Source organism: Sebastes umbrosus, chromosome 17 (genome assembly GCF_015220745.1).
Source record: "Sebastes umbrosus isolate fSebUmb1 chromosome 17, fSebUmb1.pri, whole genome shotgun sequence".
Lineage (NCBI taxonomy): Eukaryota > Metazoa > Chordata > Actinopteri > Perciformes > Sebastidae > Sebastes > Sebastes umbrosus.
The window spans coordinates 18,347,238-18,371,739 of NC_051285.1; the positions used below are offsets into that span (position 1 = coordinate 18,347,238).

General features: G+C 42.2%; 1 protein-coding gene across 1 annotated transcript in view; it reads right to left on the bottom strand.

Moving 5' to 3' along the window:
- nectin1a (nectin cell adhesion molecule 1a) overlaps window positions 1-24,502 on the bottom strand; it is a 35,298-nt gene that overhangs the window by 2,499 nt on the left and 8,297 nt on the right. The window contains 8 exon segments of the mRNA XM_037749435.1: window positions 1,590-1,653; window positions 1,749-1,881; window positions 1,971-2,122; window positions 2,687-2,804; window positions 12,251-12,432; window positions 12,604-12,721; window positions 13,496-13,754; window positions 15,892-16,004. Coding sequence (XP_037605363.1) covers window positions 1,590-1,653; window positions 1,749-1,881; window positions 1,971-2,122; window positions 2,687-2,804; window positions 12,251-12,432; window positions 12,604-12,721; window positions 13,496-13,754; window positions 15,892-16,004 — 1,139 coding nt within the window.

A 24,502-nucleotide genomic window follows, 5' to 3' on the forward strand; every position in this document is an offset into this window, starting at 1 on the left:
GTACAGCACGCCCAAGCTGATCCCACAAGTGTTCAATTGGGTTGAGGTCTGGACTCTTGGCAGGCCGTTCCACTCTCTCTACTCCCACATTGTGGAGGTAGTCTGTGATAACCCTGGCTCTGTGGGGGCGAGCGTTGTCATCTTGGAGGATGAAGTTAGGTCCCAGATTGAGGAGATATGGGATCGCCACTGGCTGCAGAATCTCATCCCGATATCTCACTGCATTGAGATAGCCTTCAATGATGACAAGCCTTGTTTTGCCAGAGACATCATTGATGGAACACACAACCACGCTGGTTGACCTGCAACGAATCCTGGTTGAGGAATGGAATGCCATCCCACAGCAATGTGTGACCAGGTTGGTGACCAGCACGAGAAGGAGGTGCCTGGCTGTTGTGGCCGCGTATGGATCTTCCACTTGCTACTGAGGCTCGTGACGGTGTATTAAATGAATAAAGTGTAAAATTGCCAATATGTCTTGTTTGTTCCTTGTTACTGATAGAGAGTTCAATCATCCAATCCACCAAACAACTCAAAACAAGAGTCAATTCCAACAGGAGAATACACTGTTTACCATTGACAGAGCATTTTGGTAAATTTTTCTTGGGCGCTACAATCATAATCAGCTGTGCTGCTCATCCCACAAATGCATGATCCTTACAAGTTGGACATCATTGTAGAGGTAAATAAACAGGCTTTCCAACGATGTGATACAATGCCAATTAGCATTGTAACAACAGAGAAATAATCTACCAAACACAGATTTCCAAACTTTTTTTTCTGAGTTTGAATTCAAAAAGGATCTCATCAATGGGAGTAAATGGCACTAAAAGTTCCTTATTAAGAGTTTCCTTTAGAGCTATTCACAAAGCTGCTGAGACCAACTTTTAGTGAGGAACAAAGAGAGGGTTGGGTTGGTCCCGTTGTTGGATGACATCATGTTTTGTGAGTGAACTTCCTCACTATGTCCAAGGCCTTTGGAAGGAGACTGGGTCACGGGTCATCACATCATATTTTTGGGGGTATAACACATGCGCAGTAAAATCTGGTCTGCCCTAGCTGAAATTAAGCCAATCGCAACGCATGACCGCAGCTTCAGTTATACTGAGCATGTGTTATACCCCATACCCCCAAGACCCATGTCCACCCGTGTCCCAGCCTCCTTCCATAGGCCTTGACTATGTCCACAGTGATTGGTTGACAGGTGACCTTTCTGCGTCAGTAAATGTGAAATAAAATATTCATCAAAAGGACTGTGAAGAAGAAATTAAATAACATTTAGATAGATTGGTAAGGTTGTTTTCTGTAGTAGTAGCATTATCTATTATTATTATTATCAGCTACCAATGACTATACTATTGTGAGATTGTAGGATTTAGACCGCCTTATCCAGCCAGTAGTTAGTAGCTTTAATTCTATTGTAAACTCTATTATTATTCTACAATTGTAATTCACTTTCAGGAATACCAGGTATTGTGGACCTGGCAAAGAAATAACCACTACAATTTTACAAAATGTGAGGAAAATAAGCACACTGGCCACTCTTTGAACATGTGATGTGTAAATTACAAACACAACACATAGGTTACCTGGATATCATCTGCTGGTCTCTTCCTTATCGGCTGGGACAGTTTTCTGGATGGAGAGTCATTTCTGATCAAAGAGAATTTGATCAGAACAGGTTAGTTGAAAATAGAGGAGACAAATGCATGTTGGGAAAATGGAGGGATAACGGACTGTTTACGTACGAGGAGTTGCCTTTTCTGCTTCTTATTTTGAGCACCAGGACTGTGATAGTAATGCCCATGAGCACTCCGGCAGCCAGTAATAAGGCAATTACGCTGATGACATCACCTGTTGCAATCTGCGGTAGAGGCTTTTCTACAGAAAAAAACACACAGTTGTTCACAGTAGCTTTTTGGATACAGTAAATGTCAAATCAAATGACCCCAGACTCCAGGTAAACGTACCTATAATGCTGACCTCCACAGAGCCTGATCGTGTCCCAATGCTGTTGGTTGCGTCACACACATAGGTGCCTTGCAGGTCATACGTGACCGGCCCTTTAAGGGTCAGGACGTTGTCTCGGATCTCAGCGTTGCTCGGTATGGAGCCATTAATCCTGCAGAAAATAAAAATTTAACCATAAGTGCACACAAGTTGTGAAACTAACAGTCTCTTCAATCAATGTGAATAACTTTTTGAACACTTCATTATATTTATCCCATTTCAACAAGACAGAATTAACAAAAGAGGGCAGACAACAACAAAATGGACAGTTTGGATGAGCAAGCAACGAATATACAAACTGCAACCTGTCCATGCATAGAGTGTAACTGTTACAGCCTATTCAAGCAGGTCAATGACAGAACAATACGCCAATTGTATATGCAGTAGGCCAAGTACAGAGGTCTAGGAGTTTACTGCAAAAAATGAGGCTTAATAAAATTTAAGACAATACAAACAATACAAAAAAGAAAGAAAGGCATGGAGAAGGTGTGTTGTTTACTGGTTCACCTGTATACTGGTTGGCACTTAGAAAAGAAACGTAAAGTAGATTTTTGCTTAAGAATTAGCAATCAAAAGTTGCTAGGAAGGACAGACTCCAATATAATTCACCAAGAGAAACCAGATTGTGTTCTATTTTCAGACCCATTTTAAGTAAATCTGAGTGAGTTGTACTCACAGTCTCCACTGATACAGAGAGACGGCCGGGTTGGCATCAGCTTGGCAGCTCAGCTGCACGTTCTCTCGGTTCAGGTACCAGTTTCCATCATACCCATCAACCGAAACATCTGGCTCGTCTGGTACAAACACAAACACATACAAACAACAGAAATTTAGCTTGTTATAGTGTTAATATGTTAATTACTTAATGGACCTTGTAATTGTTACTACATAATTTGTATAATTTGTTTACTTCTTTTAAAAAATGTTCATTTGGTAAATTTAATAGTGCTTTTATTTTGAAGGCTCAGCTAAGTTACAAGAATCGCGTTAGGCTGCTCTCACGTGAGTAGGACTCAATAGCAGCAGAACTGGCAAGCAGCAGCTCTAGCAAGCAAGCAAGCAAACAATTGTGCACCCGCTGCACCAGTTAAGAGTTAAGTGCTTGTCACAACGGACTTTAAGTGGACGTGAACCTGTGAAGATAGAACATTATTCCCTTTTGCAGCATGCAGCCAACGAGGTATTTTGTTTGGTTTGTCTGTATTTTACTTTGTAAATGTTATTTCACATGCTGTGCATGCTATTCTTATGTTAAGATAACTATCTAGCTTTTATTTTCTTGACAATGTGTGTTTAGTTTTCAGGGTGGATTTGAAGGGGAAGCTTCGAATAAACTAGTAACAAGAAAGCCACTTGTGTCTGCTTATGCTTCGAGGAAATTACAGTGAAAACTTGAACTGTTCATCTCCGCGAGTGGGCATCAATTAACGACGGCAACTTCAAGGGACTGGCAGGCTGGCAAAGGCATGTTCACGGTTTACGGAGCAGCAGAGGGCCGCTGATGAGCCGAAAACACGGACTATACGTCACATAAAGAAGTAAGAAAAGGCAGTTTTAAGGAGCAACATCTTCAAGATAGAGCCATAAAGAGCTTGGACACTAATAAGTCAAGAGTGATCTAAGAAGAAGAGGGCTTTGTATAGGTTTGGTATTCAGTGGGGATCCATTGAAATACAACAACTGGAAACTCTCCTTTGAAACGCTGATTGAGCAGAAGAACATTCAAGACAAGGAGAAGATATATTACCTCCGCAGATATGTAAGTGGACAAGCTAAGAAAGCACTTGATGGCTATTTCCTACTCGGAACCGAATCTGCCTATATTGCTGCATGGGAGATTTTGGCAGAGAGAAACAGAAACCCATTTACAATCGCAAAATCATACAGAGACAAGCTTCAAGCCTGGCCAAAGATGGGGTCTAAGGACTGCTTTGAGCTCAGAGAGTTTATTGATTTTCTCTAGTTTTATCAAGGCACTGGAAATCTTGAATGACTGTAATGAAAACAGGAAAATTCTTTTAAAGTGTAGCACCCCAACATGCTATAGTAGCTATAAATAACCTTAAACTAAGATGAAGGGGTGTTTGAGTTCGGTTTCTTAAGGTAGCTACCATAAAGGTTTACCTGTTATGGGTGAAAATTATATTACCCTAGTGATACACAATCTATTTACACTCACAGTGATGTATTTTAAATAACTGACCCCAGACAACTTCTCTGAATGAAAAATAATAGTTTACTGACCGTTTTTAGTAATGTACAAATAATATTTACCCTTTTTGTTCAAAGAAAAAATAACAAAAATAACACTTTATGCCCCTTTAAAATCCCCAAAATACACACTTGAAATATTAGACCACAATGAAATTATCAGATTACCTGAGCAATTAGTTAGCAAAACTTAAATTACCTGGCCAGTTACTGGCAAAACTGCTTGCTTACACAATTATACAGTAACATCACACTTAAATCAACTTAGATTCCCTTTGAAAATCCTATTTCTTCCCTTTTCTTTTTACCAATATTCCCCTATAGAAAATAAACAACTTCAGATCCTACACTGAACTAAATTAGACTCTAAACATTTCTGTGGGCCCACACACACACACACACACACTCTCACACACGCACGCACGCAAAATAATAAAAGTAGCAGGCCTGTACGTTGCTCGGGTGCGGTGCGGCCGTCCAAATCCTTATCCTCAGCGAACAAAGACGTGAAAAGTCCAACTTACAGTTCGAAGTCTTCCTTGAAGAAACAGTTCGTAGTTCGGGAAAAACAGTTCAGGTCCGAGAGATGAATCCAACGGCAACGGAAACGAAATCCCCGTCACGTAGCAGGCAAACCGTCCTCCTCCCGTAGCGAGCAAGCGTCCTCTTCACGTGGCAAACAGTCTGTTTTCAGTTAGCAACGCCGTCCTCGTGGCTAGCAACTTACTGACGTTAGCATAGCAGCGACACAGCTCACACCAAACATTCAACTTAATCCACTGTGATAAAAGCAAAACGGTGTGATAGTCCACAGCTACACTTTTCTACTGTTTACATAAAACATTCACCAGGCTATCAAACCCAGCGTTCTTCCCACTCCTTCGTTCTCTCTTCTCCTGCGTCTGTTCTCCGTTTTCCCTTCTTCTCGTCTCCTTTCTCCGCGTCTCCCTTCTCTGTGTTTTTCTCTCTACTCCCGCCCCCTACTGGTTCTCTTCCTTTACTGCAGCCAATCACCACAGGTGTCATTAACTGATGACTCAAGTAACCAATCACAAACAAAATAGCTGAAACTAAAGGCACAATCTGTGTTTTTTCACTTAGTTTACATCCACTGTTTACCTTAAAACAATATACATTTATTTATTTTGAGCTACTCATTAACACATTTACATCCTACCTTATTTATGACTTAATTACTTTTTAATTAAACCTTTGTTCTTTCTTCATTAAACTAAATTACTTTCAGTTTAATTGCTTTACTGGATTTATCCACCTAACTTTATTAGGCAAACTTGTTTTAGTCCCTGACTGTTTTAACCCCTTGACTGTTTTACACCGGGCTACAAAAGTAACCAGACTGGCTAACGGCAAGATGAAACCAGAAGGTTATCGAAGTATAAGAAGAGAGTAACCAATTCCCCTCCTTCAGCCAATTGGTCAAATTTCTGACGAGAGGCGAAACTTGCCTGTATCCCGTCACATCTTTGCAGCCACTGAAACAAGGTGAGGCTGAAAAACCAAAAAGCCAAAGACAACAAAGCTTCGGAGCAGAGACACTGACCACAAGTTCCAATGTAAAGACTGTCATAACATGTATTTTCTGTAAGAAGACTTGGCACACTTTGCACAAATGCAGAAAGTTCATGGAGAACGAAGTTTCAGACAGAATCAAATTCATTAAAACTGAAAGGCTACGCTTTGGTTGCCTTAAGTCTGGTCACCACTCAAAGAGCTGCACCAATAGGAGTGTCTGCGACACGTGCCACAAGCAGCATCCTACATGTCTGCACGAGGAACGAACCAAAGAATAAAGACCACCACAAGCCAAGCAAAATCCAAGTGAAGAAAAAACAAGGTCAAGTCAAGAAAGGTACAAAGAATGAAATCAAACCACACAATACAAAGAAGCAACCACAGCTGCTACTTCAAATAGAGTAATACATCATGAAACTAACACACAAACAGCTGCAATAATTCCTGTCTGGCTTTCATCCACAACTCAACTCGCACAAGAAGTTCTTGTATATGCTCTGTTGGATTCTCAAAGCAACACAACCTTTATTTTAAGTGACGTAGCTGAAGCTTTGGAAGCAAACAAAGAACAAGTCAAGCTCAAGCTCTCTACTATGACCTCAAGAACCACAGTAGTAAGCTCTCAAAGACTAAGCAACCTACAAGTCAGAGGGTTTTACACCAGTAAGAAGATCTCAATACCACCAGTCTACATGCAAGACTTTATCCCAGCCAACAGAACTCACATACCAACAGATGAAACTGCAAAGGCCTGGTCTCATCTAGAACACCTCCAGGAAGAGATCGCATCTCTACAGGATTGTGAAGTAGGTCTGCTCATTGGGTACAACTGCTCACAAGCCATACTTCCAAGGGAAGTTATATCTGGAAAAAAAACAAAAAACCTTATGCACAGCGTACAGATCTTGGATGGAGTATTGTTGGCCACCAAAATCCCTGTCTAGACTATGGTGACACCATCAGAATCAGCCATCGCATAGTAGTTAGAAAAATGACACCAGGTGTTGAGCCTTCCGTAAATCTCAAAACTGAAGTACACTATGTGAGCTGAACCAGAGTAAAAGAAATCACTCCCTCAGACATGATAAGAGTCCTCGAATCAGACTTCTCAGAAAGAGCTGGAGAGGATGATCCGATGTCTCAGGAAGACTTAAGGTTTCTGTCAAAGTTGAGAGAAAACATCACACAAAAGGACAATGGTCACTACGAAATGCCATTACTATTCAAAGAGGAAAGACCAAAGCTACCGAACAACAAGACGTGCAATGCATCGACTGAAATGTCTTTAAAGGAGATTAAAGAAAGATCAAAAGTACTACAGAGACTACATAGACTTTATGGATGACATCATTTCATGGGGTGACACAGAGAAGGTCCCTGGAAAGAAACTAACAACAATCCAGCATGGTACATTCCACATCATGGAGTTTATCATCCGCGGAAACCAGGAAAAATGCATGTAGTATTTGACTCTTCTGCCAAGTCTCAACCAAAACGCCCTTAGCGACCATCTCCTCACTGGCCCTGACTTGACAAACACATTGGTGGGTGTTCTATGCCGCTCCCCAAAAGGTTCCCTTGCAGTTATGTGCGACGTTGAACGAATGTTCCACCAGTTTCACGTAAAAAAGGAAGATCAAGATTATTTAAGATTCCTATGGTGGGAGAATGGCAACTTGGAAGTCACACCATCAATCTACAGAATGAAGAGGGCCTCGTCTCCAGGCTGTGCCAACTTCGGCCTAAAACATCTGGCAGCACAAGGGCAAGGTCAGTTCAGAGAAGGAAGCCATCCAACTTGTGAGAGAATCGAGAGAACTTTGCTGTACTGGCAAGTTAAGACTACACAAGTTTGTTTCAAACAGTGAAAACTTGATGGCAACCATCCCAGAAGAGGAACGCGCTGCAGTCAAGGATCTAGACATGGTCTTGAGTTTACCACATATGGAGAGAGCTCTTGGAGTAGAGTGGTGCATGACATCTGACTCATTCAAATTCATTGTTGAAGATAAATCAAATCCACTGACAAGAAGGGGTGTGCTCTCTACTGTAGCCTCTATGTATGATCCCTTGGGGTTCATGGCACCCTTCATCCTTTTGGGGAAACAGATACTCAAACAAATGTGCAGAGAGAAGATCGGCTGGGATGAGGACCTTCCAGAAAAACCTAAGACCTCAGTGGGAATCCTGAATCAGAGACCTACCCAAGCTGGCCGAAATGCGAATCAAACGATGCCTCTTACCGTCAAGTTTTGGCAATGTCAAAAGGTATGAGCTTCACAGTTTTGCTGATGCAAGTGTCTCCGGATATGGTGAATGTACTTACCTTCGAACCACCAATGAGTCAAACGAAGTCCATTTCTGTCTGGTAACGGGAAAGTCAAGAGTTTCTCCGACCAAAGTCACAACTATACCGCGACTTGAACTCTCTGCGGCAGTTGTTGCAGTTCAAACCAGCGACATGCTCTGGAATGAACTGGAAATCCAAGATATGCAAGAGTTCTTTTGGCTACATAAACAATGATGCCAGAAGGTTTCAGGTGTTTGTAGCCAACCGCATACAGAGAATCAAGTCAAGTACAAAGCCTGAACAATGGGCTTATGTTGCCTCTAAAGACAATCCGGCAGATCATGCCTCTTGAGGTTTGACTGCAGAGCAACTGAAGACTGCAAACTGGCACAAAGAACAGGCACATATCAGTTCTACTTGTCAAACATTTTCACGAAAAGGTACATCATCAAGGACGTGGAATGACGATAAATGAACTGCGAGCCAATAGATGCTGGATCCTGGGATGTAGCAGTGCAGTCTCATCACACATCTTTAAATGTGTCTAGTGCAGAATGTACAGAAGACATACCGAAGAACAAAGAATGGGTAATTTGTCACAAGATCAAACAGCAACAACTCCACCTTTCACCTAAACCGGCATAGACTGCTTTGGTCCGATTTATGTTAAAGATGGAAGGAAAGGTCTGAAAAGATATGGTCTCTTACTTACCTGTCTATGTTCAAGGGCCATACACAGAGATGATTGATGACATGACAACTGACACATTTATCAATACTCTGAGAACATTCATCACCATAAGAGGTAATGTTTGTCAAATAAGATGTGACCAAGGAACCAATTTCGTTGGTGCACAGAGAGAGAGTTTGCAAAACTCATGAAAGGAATGGACCAAGAAAGAGAAGGCTCTAGGATGTGAATTTCTTATGAAGCTTATGAGGCAAATAAGAACTATCAGGAGTGTTCTTATCGCCACAAAAGCTCGACAGCACCTCTCTGAGGACATTTCTGTATGAGGTTATGGCCATCATTAACAGCAGACCACTCACCGCTGAACATTTGAATGACCCATCCGGACCTGAACCTTTAACTCCGAACCACATCCTTACAATGAAGTCCACAATCATTCTGCTCCCACCTGGACGATTTGTCAGAGAGATCTTTATCTTCAAAAGAGGTGGCGACGAGTTCAGTATTTGGCTAATGAGTTTTGGACTCGTTGGAGGAAAGAGTATCTTTTGAACTTACAACCAAGACAAAAGTGGCACAAGAACAGAGAAACATGAAGGTCAATGACATTGTTCTTCTACAAGATGATCTGGCACCACGCAACAAATGGAAGCTGGCCAAGATCACAGAAATCTATCCAGGGTCAGATGGTAGGGTGAGAAAACTAAAATTGCTAGTTAGTGACACCACATTTGACAAAAAGGGAAAAGGCACAACTAGAACGGTGTTCCTTGAAAGACCTATACATAAGATTGTAACACTGCTTGAGGCAGACTAAGGTTTAATGTTTTGCCTGAAATGTTATATTAAACGACTAATAACAGAAAATGTTTCTTTGAGAATTTGAAGTGTATTTGCAATAACCATCATGTTTAGAGAAATCCCACATTAAGGTTTGTGTGAGTTGGTGGGAGTGTAATTGTTGCTACATAATTTGTATAATTTGTTTACTTCTTCTAAACATTTTAATTTGGTAAATTTAATAGTGCTTTTATTTTGAAGGCTCAGCTAAGTTACAAGAATCTCATAAGGCTGCTCTTGCATGAGGCGGACTCAGTAGCAGCAGAACCGGCAAGCAGCGGCTCCAGCAAGCAAGCAAGCAAACGATGGGGCAGTGGTTAAAGCCGTGGGCACACTGTCCGCATGAGGCTCGCGTGGCGTCTGCATCGCGTGGTGGCTACGTGATGCAGCAGTCTGGTGTTCACACTAGACGCGAGTTGGCTGCGTGTCAGCTACCTGTCAGCTGTGTTTCTGCTGCTGCTGTCAGCCCTTTCTTTCTGCATAGAGTTTGCCTTTTAATGGCCATTTAACTTCATGATAAATATAATTTATTATAGACAGAGAAAGGTTCAGAAACATGTGGTAATTAGTAAATAATAGTAATAATCCACAATTAAAACTCCATACTGTATTCATTTACGATGCTTTCCAAGTCACTGCTTGTTCCACATCACTGTCCGGCACATATTTCAGAATAAAAGCCTCGTGTTAACAAATGAAGGAATTCTGTGCAAAGAAAACCCGCTTTAGGGCTTTTATTTTCAAATGAAAGCAGGACGTGTTGATTTAAACCCCAAACTTTATCAATTATTTGAGCTCTCAAAGTGACTGCGTGTTCCACAGCACTGACTGCTCATATTTCAGAATAAAAGCCTCGTGTTAACAAATGAAGGGATTCTGTCTATAGAAAAAACGCCTGAAGGCTTTTATTTTGAAATGAAAGCAGGAAGTGTTGATTTAAAAACAAGTTTACTTAATTTTACTTTTTTCATCTCCGTAGCATATTCTACAGATAGACCTCGAAACTGTAGTAAAGTCTTGCTGGTATGAAGTTAATATACAGTCAATAGATCACTTTCAATGTCTGTGACATATTCTACAGATGTCTAGACATGGAAACTGTAGTAATCTTGCTGGTATGATGTTCATATACAGTCAATAGATCACCTTCACTGTCTGTGACATATTCTACAGATGTCTAGACATGTAAACTGTATTATGTAGCTGATATGATGTCCATATACTGTCAATAGATCACCTTCACTGTCTGTTGCTGCTGGGACACGCAGCCGAGACGCGAGCGGCTCGCGTGTAAAATAGGCGAGCCTTCTATTCTATAAAATAGTCGCGCATGAGACACGCGTCTCATGCGGGCAGTGTGTCCACTCTAACCTGTTAACATGGACGCCGAAATAAAAAACAACACGCCACGCAGCCGTCAGACGAGCCTCATGCAGGCAGTGTGTCCACCACTTAAGAGTTAAGTGCTTGTCACAACGGACTTTAAGTGGACGTGAACCTGTGAAGATAGAAGATTATTCCCTTTTGCAGCATGCAGCCAACGAGGTATTTTGTTTGGTTTGTCTGTATTTTACTTTGTAAAATGTTATTTCACATGCTTTGGATGCTATTCTTATGTCAAGTTAACACGGTCTAACTTTTATTTTCTTGACAATGTGTTTTTAGTTTTCAGGGTGGATTTGAAGAGGAAGCTTCGAATAAACCAGTAGCAAGGAAGCCACATGTGTCTGCCTGTGCTTCGAGGGAATTACAGGCCTCATTCACCAACTGTTCTTAAAAGGAAATTTGATCATAAAGCCACGTTTTCTTCAGTTCTACAGTTGTATAAGAATATAGGTTTTAAATTACAATAATATTTTTATCATTTATAATATTTTTGATAATTTTTTATTATTTTACAAAGCATTATCATATGTTAAAATAAACATGACACTAACACACCACTGAACAAGTAGTAGCATTACATGTATCTTTTTGGGGTGTTATTCTATATCCACTACTGACGCTACTAAATATAACCGCTTGTTTTGCGTTCCCTTCCTGTAAAAGTACCTCCACTTCATAACTATTGAAGTTGTTTTTTTTACATTTGGAGTCCGGTGCTCTAACCTCTTTAAGACTTTTCTGTGTGTGCACACGGTCCTGCAGTCTCATGCCCTTTTATGGTGATTGGGGGGCGTTTAAATGCTAATTAGGTTCAACTGGCATGTGCTTTTAATTTACCAGGACAATGGGATTCATCATTAAAAGAACACAGGTCCGAACAATTCTGCGGTTTAAGAATACATCATGAATCTAATGTAGACATTTCTTGGGAACTTTGTTAAGAACAAATTTAAGAAAAAAACTTAAATTTAAGTAGGCAAGATTGGAGGAAATGACAGCTGATTGACAGCTGCCTCCGTTGAATGAACAGCCAATAGGAACGCTCTCTCTCTCTGAAATGACCTGTGATTGGTCAAAGTCTCCCGTCATGGGTTAGATTTTCTAAAGCTTGTAAACAGAGCCATGAGGAGGAGCAGAAGTCTAGTTATCTCTCAGAACACTTGAATTACAATATGCTGAAAGGTTATTATGGAATTTTTGCCCAATGATGCCAAAAATATACTGCCTACTGCCACTTTAAGATATTGGTGAATGATTGAGGCCCATTGCTATGTTTGAAAAATACTTACACTGAATATCGAGGGTGACGCTGTCGGTGAAGACCTCCTCGTTGTAGGTGGTGACGCAGGTGAGCGTCTCCTTGTGTGTTTCTCTGCTGGGTACCAAAATGTAGTCACTCTGAACGGTAAACGTCCCGTCTGAGTTCCTGTACTCTCGGGTGGTCACTTCTCCCGGCACCCTCGTCTCCCACCTGCTCACATCAACACAGAATCAGGGTCAGGACACAGATACATCGACGTAGGCTGATTGGTAGTTAAGTGGGATTTAAACAACAAGGGCAGCTCGGTACACATGCTGAGGTAAAACTCTAAAAATGGAGGGTGAATTCAAGAGAGAAAACAGACTAAAGCACAAAACACACCTGATGGTACCGGGCGGTTTTCCATTGGCAGAGATGCAGGTGGCCACCGGTGTTTTCACATTGGATGAACGAGCCACCAGCGTTGGCGTGGACAGAGTCATCTGAGTTGTTGGCCGAACTAAGGGAATGAAAATAAGTTAATCTAGCATTAGAATGTTTTTAAAGCATGATAATATAGTATGATGTTTAACTTCCAACAGCATATTCAAGGGACTGTGGTAAAAGCTTTGTGACTGCAGTAAATATGAACAGCAGTCACCACATCAACAAATCATCCCCCAAACTCTGTTTTACAAAATCTATTTGCACACAACAACAGGTATAAAGTCATCAAAATCACTATATTTCTGCATTCAGAAAACTGTATACAGAGCTTTTAAATGTGTGAACGTTCATTCTTGACCTTGGAAACAGTAGTTTGATAAAAAAAAAAAAAAAAAAAAAATCCTAAACTAGTTCCTCAAAATATAACATTGCTATAAATGTGTCATTCACCACCTTAAAGGGATAGTTAGACATTTGGGAAAATAAGGCTATTTGCTTTATGCAGAGAGTTAGATGAGAATATCGATGCCAATGCTGTGTGTACGCTAAATATGATGCTAGAGCCAGGAGACGGTTAGCTTAGCATAAAGACTGGAAACGGGGAAACTGCAAGCCTGGTTCTGTCCAAAGGTTAAAAAAATCTGCCTACAAGCACATCTAAAACTCTCATATTAAAATGTTTTATCTTGTTTGTTTAATCTGTACAAAAACTGAAATGTAAAAACTGCAAGTTGTGGTTTTACGGGTACGATTATGTGCCTTCACATTTAACATCCTCCGTTGTGTGTGAGAATGACAATCCCCCTGTATTTCACTCGAGGATCACATCATCACAAATCTGTCTTACCGTAGACAGTGAGGTTCACAGTGTTTTCTCTGTTCCCTGCAGGGAACGTGGTGTATTCACAGATGTAGGATGACTCGTCAGAGAGGCGGAGCGAGGAGAAGGTGATGGTGGTGTCTTCCAGGGTCGGAGTTCGCCGCCTCACTGCTGCGTTCTTGAAGGTGACGCGGTCCCTGTAGGGCGGGGCCACAGAAACGCCCAGGGAGGGATTGGCGATCGCCACGTTCTGCTTCGTGCCATTCACCAATTTCTGCCATGTTACCTTGAGAAAGAAGGATGGAAGGAATGGAAGAAGTCATTGATGAGGTGAAGTGAATAAGAGCTCTGATATAAACCACAGACATCTGAAACAGTTATATTATGTATGAGTAGACAGTGGTCTTAGCCCATTATCATTTCATATTTGTATTTTACATTTATCAGTGGTCATTTTCAAAGGCAAACCACAAGGTTTTAGATTGATTTCCTACCACATAGACAGGCAGCCGGTGGTTTTCCTTCATTGCATTATGGGATGAAAATCAGCTCACAAACTTTTCTTGATTTTAATACCTTACTGAAATGCATATGGCTCCCTGGATGGTCTTTGGAAATATAAAATATATAATTAATTTATAATTAATCGGCTAAAACAGGCAAAACTGCTGGTCCGAAAAATGTGTTCTCTAAATTAGCAAGAATCTGCAGTGCATGTGAAATCTCACGTCTGATTTCCTTTCCTATGACACGCCAAGTGCTTTTGAATGTGGCCTCTGTTTAGAGACTGGCTGATAACTAGGTTATGTAGATATCAGGTTAAAGGGATAGTTCGGATGTTTTGAAGTGGGGTTATATGAAGTACTTATCCATAGTAGGTTACCTACATTACCTACAGTAGATGACGGTCGGCACGTCCCTATATCGAGAAACAGAAACAAGGGTACCAACACCAGAGCAAAGCAATACAGTGCTGTGGACGGGGCAGAAAAACGCAATTTAGCCACCTAAAAGAAAGGCCCACCTAAAAAAATGTATATCCATATAAATGTACGCTATGTTTAGAAAATTTTCCGACAGTGAACTGAACTGAAAATAAAACATATCTGCTGGCTTTGGAAAGAGCTAAGTTTCACTTTCAGTTCAGTTCCCTGTCGGAAAGGAGAAGGAAAGGGCTGCCTGATAGCAAGATAAAGCGATGAAAATATTCTTAATATACCACTTAAACGGAAATAGATTTTTTTTTGGCTAAATTACATTTTTCTGCTGTCCCTGACCACAGCACTGTATTTGCTTTGCTCTGCTGGTGTCAGTGCTCCTCTCTGTTTCTCCAAGCTGGCGGCTTGCCGACCATCATCTACTGTAGGTAATACACCTACTGTGAATAAGTACCTCATACAACCCCACTTCAAAACACCCAAACTATCCCTTTAAAGGCCCTGACACACCAAGCTGTCGGCCGTCGGACAGTTTGGGGCAGTCGGTGAGTGTTCATCGGCCTAGTTTTTTGGTGTGTCCCGCACCTTCGGCTCTAGTCTGCCAGTGTCAGAGTTTTTTTGTCCGGTTCCGCATGTTGAATCTGCGGCGGCACCCGTTGGTGAGAGAAATCACTCTGATTGGCTGTTCAGCTTAAACGAATCAGTGCATGAGAAGAGAAATAGATGTGAGGAAAGAAGTAAAGGAGTAAAGTCAAGCAGACACACACAGAAGGCTCTTCTCATTTTTCATCTTCATCTCATCTGATCATTCCAATACATGGATATTTACACAACAACATGGCCATCTGGAATGAAGCTAAGTGGTGAGTGACAGTGGTGTGAAAATGGTCGGCAAAAGCTGCTTCATTTCATGTACATATCATGACAAGGACTTGTATATCTGCAGTCCTTGGTCTAGCGGTTTCTGATTTTGAATGACAAATATAGACTATCGCGACCTGCTGGTGTGGAGAGTTATTTCCTCTCAGGCAGGTGCAGAACGTCCGTGCTAACTGGCCGTTGTCTGTCCTCTTTGTGATGTGTTCGAGTGCAACTTTTTGGCCAAGACAAAGGCAACGTGAGCCGACTCAACGGGCGGCCTTCGTCGCCGCTAGTCCTTTGATGTCGGGTTGGTATGTCCCCAGCTTAAGGCAGAACATGTTTTCATGCAATGAAATAAGATGATTACTGTAAAACCGTTGCAAATAGTTGCTGATTTACACGTCCAGCAGTTATGGAGCAACATTATTATTTGGAGTCATGTTATTTGCCACCTGATGAATGTAAGTCCTATATTCACTCTGTTTTAGCTCTGTTTTTAACTCCTGAGGGAAATATTTGTCTCTTTAGCTGCTAAATGTGTCCTGGCTATAAATTATATTATTTGTATTTCATGTTTTAATCTGGATAAACGTGGGTGTAATCCACAGGTGGACGACTGAATACCTGGGAGATTTTGACAGGCGGGGAGCTGTTGATGAACCGACAGCGGAGATCCAACTTTGAGCCGACATAGCCCCACTTCCCATCATCCATTTCCACAGTCTGGCCATTTATTCCTGGAGACAAATACAAGAGTTAAAAAAAAATGCTTTCACATATGCTTAAGCACACACAAATACACACATGTTGGCAGCGTCAGACTGGCATCCTCTAAGCTGTTCACAGTCATCACAGCATGTTGAGCTGATAAAGTGAGCTGAGCTGTCAGAAGTGATGCATTTCAGCAGCGTGAGAGGTGAGCTGAGGTCAAAGGTTGCGGATTAGAGTGAGGTATAAATAAGCACGATTTGTTTGGTTACTGTTCCTACTGACTTACTGATCCCCTTTAACAAATCCACAGCATGTACACCCACTTTACTTGTGTTTGTCAGATATACTGTAAGTGACATCATGTTTAATCTGGAGGGTTCATAAAGAATGCATTTACTGTTATTCATGATGCAGGATGAAGAGTAACGATGGTACACTGAACTAAACCGCTTAGAACAATGGCCGCTCTCATTCTCATACATACATGGTTGCACAGTACACACACACACACACACACACACACACACGCTAACCTTTCATGCTAAATATCCATCATTGTACCTCAGTCATCTATGATTTAAATATAAATCCTCATATTTTTATAGTTAGTCTAAGGAATCCATTAGTGTGTCATACTAGATTGTTGCGAATGAGGCTAAATAAATAAAATAAATTAATTTTGGTGTGGAAAAACTGTCATGGCCATATTCAAAGGGGTCCTATGATCTCTGATCTCAAGATATGTGAATGAAAATGGGTTCTAGTACCTACGAGTCTCCCCTTTACAGACATGCCCACTTTATGATAATCACATGTAGTTTGAGGCAAGTCATAGTCAAGTCAGCACACTGACACACTGACAGCTGTTGTTGCCTGTTGGACTTGAGTTTGCCATGTTATGATTTGAGCATATTTTTTATGCTAAAGGCAGTACCTGTGAGGGTTTCTGGACAATATTTGTTATTGTTTTGTGCTGTTAGTTGATTTATATATACTGATTTATATATTAAATATATACATACATTTGCATAAAGCAAGCATATTTATCCACTCCCATGTTGATAAGAGTATTAAATACTTGACAAACCTCCCTTTAGGGTACATTTTGAACAGATAAAAATGTGATTTAATTTGCGGTATTAATTGCGATTAACTATGGACAATCATGCGATTAATCGTGATTGAATATTTTAATCGATTGACAGCCCTAATTCTCACCATATACACCGATCAGCCATAACATTAGGTCAGCATGGACACCCTGACCTGTCAGCGGCTACGCAGCCCCATACGCAACAAACTGCGATGCACTGTGTGTTCTGACACCTTTCTATCAGAACCAGCATTAACCTTTTCAGCAATTTGAGCTACAGTAGCTCTTCTATTGGATCGGACAACACGGGCCAGCCTTCGCTCCCCACGTGCATCAATGAGCCTTGGGTCTGACCCTGTCGCCGGTTCACCGGTTTTCCTTCCTTGGACAACTTTTGGTAGGTCCTTACCACTGCAGACCGGGAACATCCCACAAGAGCTGCAGTTTTGGAGATACAGTATTCTGACCCAGTCGTTTAGCCATCACAATTTGGCCCTTGTCAAAGTTGCTCACATCCTTACGCTTGCACATTTTTCTGCTTCCAACACAAAGTTCAAAGTTCAAAATGTTCACTTGCTGTCTAATATATCCCACCCACTGCCAGATGCCATTGTAACGAGTTAATCAATGTTATTCACTTCAGGTGTCAGTAGTCTTAATGTTATGGCTGATTGATGTATATTTGAAATGCAATCAATTTTGATTAGTTTATGTGTTGTTTTTTATTTATAGAGGAAAAAATATCACTTTTTATAATATATTTCAAAACTGAACTTGAAACTTTTACTTGAAACATATACTGAGTCACAATACCAAAAATAAAAGCTTTGCAACATATAACCAACATACAAATTTACTTTACAAATAAGATGAACACGTGAGCTCTTTTTTCCTCCCAAGATCTATTTCGCTTTCTTTTTTGATAAGACTGTAATGTCACCCCAAAGAAGGCATCTATACAGAGTCTCCCAACAGGAAGTGAAAGACACAGGGTTGCAAATATAAGTAATATGTGAGTGACAAAGCAGCAAACATGTTGACCACTCAATATATGTCATTAGGGAAACATTCATTTCTGCCTTGGGTTTAGTCATAAAAAATACAAACTTTTCATCAGCTGGTCACTTTTACTTTTACTTTCTCAAACATGCAATTCCACAAACCAAACGACTGGAAATGTTACTACATGAATACAATGCTGAATTAGACAGTGTGCATGTAACCAATAGCCAGGGGACAGTTCCATGTTTGACATATTTTATCTTTAAATAAACAGATACTATGTGGTGACATAGTTCATGGTTCATTATGTAATCCAATATTTCCATGTTATTAATGGAGGAACATTGATCGGCCCATCAGTTGTCGTCCGATCAAAAACACCCCAGGCTGACAGCATCAAAACTAAAGCAGTTCATCTCTCTGACAATGTCCTCTCGTTAACCAGGATTTAACCCATAAACAGGATTTTGGCAACCTAATATTTCTGACACAGCTATGTAGGAGCTTTATTATCAGAAAGTATACCAGTAGCAAATAAATAATGTATTTATATAACATATGTATGATGGTTTTACATACTGAAAGTGTTTTTGTGGTAATTTTTTAGAGGTTTGTTGAAATTTATTTCACTGAAATCAAGCAGAGGTCAGTGCTCCTTTTCTTCTGACGTTTTAAATCTGTAACTGTCATGTTTTCCTGTAGTATAATCTGGCCATAATTAATTAATAGACACAATATGTCTATTGTTTTTCTTGTTCTCTTTTCCCTCTGGATATTGCAGGAATATTTGAAGTAGGCTGAGAGTTACATGTAACACGACTTTTCCTCATGCAGTGTAAGGCCCCAGCCTGACCACCCGCATAAACAGCGCAGCGTAGCCGGCTGCTAAGCGTGGCCGGCTGCGGCGCGTGGCTGAGCCGGCTGGGTCAAAGATGGGCGAGACCTCGAATCTCTGGAAGAGATTTGACGCAGCTGACATGCAGCCGAGCCGCGTATCACGTGGGCAGTGTGGCTGCTCTAACCTGTTAACACGGACGCCGAAGTAAAAAACAACAGGTAACGCAGCCGCCACGCACTCCTGACATTCCCAGTTTGGCTGAGGCCTAATGTGTAGTTGAACAGTTTTGAGACGGCACTCCTAAGAAAGAAATGCCCCAAAACGGCATATGTTTACATTTAAGTGTTGGCGGCTGGGTTGCATTTTGGGTAATGTAGGCAACAGGTTTTGAAAAGGAGGAGGAATGCGTGGAATAAAAAAAGACGACGTCTCTGGTTCTTCTTCTGCATCAATTTTGATGCAGTCATCGGAGTACTTTGACGATTGTTTGTCATTTAATTTGGATGTCTTGTAAAAAGCCGGGACAACACCATCAACCTACAGCATGTTTCCCCATTCACTAGCCATGAGAACTGTCTATACAACCAACAGTCGCTCTCCTGATAGGCTTAGACAAAGCTTAATGTGTGGTGAGGGGTTAATTCTGGGTCCAATCCTGTTCTCTGTGTACCTTCTACTAGGGATGTATCGATCCAACGTTTTCAGTCCCGATACCGATAGCTATACCTGGGCTTTGGATATCAGCTGATACCAAGTACTGATCCAATACCAGTGTTTAATTAATTAGCTGTATGTCTCACTGTGTGGAAATGACTGGGATCATTGTGTCATGTGTAAGGAAACATCAGGCTTGACTTACACATTGCGTTCTTATCTTTGTAAAACAAAATGTAACAAATAAATAGATAGATATGAATTTAGTGAATTGTTATTTATTATTAAAATAATAAATAGTACACCAATACCTTGGCAAAAAATCTTCAAAATGAACAGGAATTACAATTCAGGTGTAAACCTTTTTAATGCAGCAACAAATTGGTCAAAACAGGAATTAAAATTTCAGTACAGTATATAATAGGGATGACTATGATTTTTCGATTTTTCAAATAGTTGTTAAATTATAAAAAATCGAATAGTTTATGCGACTATTCGTCCCGTGTTATTATAGCCTATATTTTCCGTTTTAACCGTCGCAGGCGCTGCCAGGTAGTAACGTTACTGCCGGTAAAACGTGTGTGGCACGTTCAGTTCGGCACTCTTCTGTCAGCACAGGTAGGTAGGTAGCTGTGTGTGCGTGTGCGTGCGCGTGCGCGTGTGCGTGTGCGTGTGCGTGTGTGTGTGTGCGCACGCAAGCGATGCCGCGCCCAACGTAATTTCAGCAGGTAGATCAACTGTTCGAGCAGCGGAACATATCGTCATTCAAACCCAACAGAAACAAACTAAAACTCACCAAAACCGTCTTGTCTTTTCACTGGCCTCTTCCACTGTCCCAACAATATGGTTGAAATAAACTTTTAATCCATAGCATTAGATGGGAAGGTTTGCTGACGCTACATGTCGTTTTCTCCCACTGTGTCTCTCTCTCCCCAGCAATGTTTTCCAGCTCTTCCTGGGGGACCCCGAGGCGTTCCCAGGCTAGACAAATATATGTAATCTCTCCAGTGTGTCCTGGATCTACCCCGCGGCCTCTTACCACTTGGACGTGCCTGGAAAACCTCCAAAGGGAGGCGTCTAGGAGGCATCCTGATCAGATGCCTGACAACCTCAGCTGGCCCCAATCGACGCGAAGGAGCAGCGGCTCTACTCCGAGCTCCCTCCGGATGTCTGAGCGCCTCACCCTATCTCTAAGGCTGAGCCCAGCCACCCTACGGCGGAAGCTCATTTTGGCCGCTTGTATTTGCAATCTCATTCTTTTGGTCATTACCCAAAGCTCATGACTTTAGGTGAGGGTTGGAACGTAGATGGACTGGTAAATCGAGAGCTTTACCTTCTGGCTCAGCTCCCTTTTCACCACAACAGTCCGGTACAGCACCCACATAACTGTAGACGCTGCACCAAACCGCCTGTCCATCTCCCGCTCCCCGATCCCTAGATACTTAAACTCCCTCACTTGGTGCAAAGACTTACTCCCCAATCGGAGGGAGCAATCCACAGGTTTCCTGCAGAGAACCATGGCCTCAGACTTGGAGGTACTGACTCTCATCCCGACCGCTTCACACTCGGCTGCAAACCGCCCCAGTGCATGCTTAAGGTCTCGGTCTGATGAAGCCAACAGAACCACACATATGCAAAGAGCAGAGACGCAATTCTGTGGTCCCCGAGCCGGACACTCTCCTCCCCCCGGCTGCGCCTTGAGGTCCTGTCCATGAAAATCATGAACAGGATCGGCGACAAGGGACAACCCTGGCGGAGGCCAACACCCACTGGAAACCTGTTTGACATTGTGCCGAGTATACGGACACAGCTCTCACTATGGTTATACAAGGACCGGATGGCTCGTAACAGCGACCCCGGTACCCCATATTCCCGCAGTACCCACCACAGGTCTCCCAGGGGGACCCGGTCAGAAGCCTTCTCCAAGTCCACTAAACACATGTAGACTGGATGGGCAAACTCCCATGCCCCCTCCAACAGCCCCGCGAGGGTAAAGAGCTGGTCCACTGTTTCACAACCAGGATGGAATCCACATTGCTCCTCCTGGATCTGAGGTTCGACAATCGGGCGGAGCCTTCTTTCCAGCACCCTAGAATAAACTTTCCCGGGGAGGCTGAGCATTGTGATACCCCGATAATAGAAGTACACCCTCCGGTCCCCCTTTTTAAAAATGGGAACCACCACCCACAGGCACTGTCCCCGACCTCCACGCGACACTGACAAGATGTGTCAGCCAAGACAGTCCGAACAATGTCCAGAGCCTTCAGCATCTCAGGGTGAATCTCATCCACCCCTGGCGCCTTGCCACTGAGGAGCTTTTTGACTACCTCAGCGACCTCTGCCAAGGATATGGACAAGCCTTCCCCCGAGTCTTCAAACTCTGCCTCCTCTACGGAGGACTTGTTGGTCGGGTTTAGGAGTTCCTCTTTCCACTGCTCAACAATATCCCCAGTCCGGATCAGCAGTTCTCCTCCCCTGCTGAACACAGCCTAAGCCAAGCCCTGCTTTCCCTTTCTGAGTCGTCTAACGGTTTCCAGAACTTCCTTTAGGCCAACCGAAAGTCCTTCTTCATAGTCTCCCCAAACTCCTCCCACACCCGGGTTTTTGCTTTGGCGACCGCCGAAGCTGTAGCCCTTCTGGCCAACCGGTACCTGTCAGCTGTTTGACCACCTTCACCGCTGGTGTCCACCAACGGGTTCTTAGGTTGCCGCCACGACAGGCACCAACGACCTTCGGGCCACAACTCCTAGCAGCCGCTTCCACAATGGAGGCTTTTTCCATGGCCCACTTTGATTCCATGTCCCCAGCGTCCCTCGGGATGTGCGAAAAGTTCTTCTGTAGGTGGGAGTTGAAGACCTCGCGAAGAGGGGCCGCCGCCAGATGACCCAGTTCACCCTCACTACGTGTTTGGGTTTACCAGGTCTGTCCATCATCCTCCCATGACTAGCACAAAAGTCCAAAAACAAAACAAAAAACACCACTCGGTTTCAGATCAGGCAGGCCGATCCTCCCAATAACCCCCCTCCAGGTTTCTCCATCGTCGCCCACGTGATTGTTAAAGTCCCCATGGAGAACTATAGAGTCCCCAGCCGGCGCCCTTTCAAGGACGCAAGCCAGAGACTCCAAGAAAGCCGGGCACTCCGAGCTGCCGTTTGGTGCATAAGCACAAACGACAGTCAGAGACCCTCTCGTTCTCCGGGGAGAACTCCAATACAGCGGCGCTTAGCCGGGGGCTCGTGAGTATCCCCACACCCGCCCGGCGCCTCTCACCCTGGGCAACTCCGGAAAAGGTGAGAGTCCAGCCCCTCTCCAGGAGTTTGGTTCCAGAACCAGAGTTATGCGTGGAGGTGAGCCCAACTATATTTAATTGGTACCGCTCCACCTCCCGCACCAGCTCCGGTTCCTTCCCTTCCAAGAGCCAGTCTGCGATGCCGGGATCAGAATGCCTAAATCCCCGACCTCGCCTGCCGCCCGGCTCACACTGCACCCGACCCTGATGTCTAGCCCTGCAGGTGGTGGGCCCACAGGGTGAGAGAGACAGATAGAAGAAATATGCACAAAAATAAGTTGAGAACAGACCGACATTACAGTTACAACAGTAATTCTCTGTAGTTTTACACACTTCTTTATGTTGGAGAGAGCAACAAGTTCACTTAGATCTGTAGACCATGACCTGCTAGGGAGTGCAGAAGGAGTCTTGAGACCTAATGTTAGAATGGCATCATGATTCCGAATGACATAAGAAAATCCTATAACAATGAGCCCAATAAAGGTCAACCACAGACTGAGCCTGTGTGAGAACAGGAAGCCAATCAGCTCTAAAATGGGGAAATCGAGAAGAATCGAGATCTTTACAAATTCTTAAATCTCTCTAAACACTGAGAAAGCAGATGGATTCATATAATTCACCTTCTCATAAACCAGGAGAGGTCAAACACTAGCAGAAAACATCAATTTTCTCACAAGACTGTACTTAAATTACAATGAATTAAAGTTATTTTACTGTTTTACTTCAAGCTGCCTTAAAGTTTAGTTCTGACAACAGTAAACCGAACGCTATAAACAATACTTTTACTTTATTCTGTGGAGCTTGAATGTCACTCTGCACTCTTAAAACTGCAAAAAGTTTGCTTTGTTGACACCTTCTAAATTTGAAAGATAATGCTGATGATTTTGCTGGTTTCATAGGTTACATTGAGCTATACAATCAGCATCTTATTCAAAATCACAAGAATTAAAATCCAATTGACAGCAGACTGAATTATGGGATTTATTTTTAATTGATTTTTGAGACACACAATGTGCAAATTTGCAGAGAAAGGGCACAGCATGTTAGTGCCATCACCTGAAAGATAAAACAAAGCCTCAATTAGATCATGATGATTAGAGAGTGCGTTAATTCCCCACTTTAATATATTTGTTTGGGCTCCACTTATAATATAAATCTGCAGAAAAATCATTTAATATGCTAAATCGTATTTGGTATACTCTATGGTACATATGTGCATATTCTATGCATGCAAACATGCATGCAAAAGCTTAGAAATGCAGATGGATCTCTTAGGACCCATCTGCACTGCTGACATCAATCATCAAAAATACGACCAACATCATCACATGATGTCAAGTACAATCTGAGCCACATGTGTTTTGTCATATTAATAAGTTTAAAAGTTTTGTATTAGAGCAGGAGTTCACTTTCATAAACCATTGTGTGTGTTTGTGTGGTTTCATTGGAAGGGAAGAAGGCCAGCGCTGGGAGTAGATTACAGCATTTAGGATATTAAAGTGCATTTGCATCATTTGCTGCTTTACATATGGACAGATCACAATTACAAAATGTTTTTGCGGAAATATTGTGAAGATTCAATAATATGTGTGGTATATGTGTGTATATATGTAGTATGTTTTCTTTAGTGTATAATCACTAAATCGTT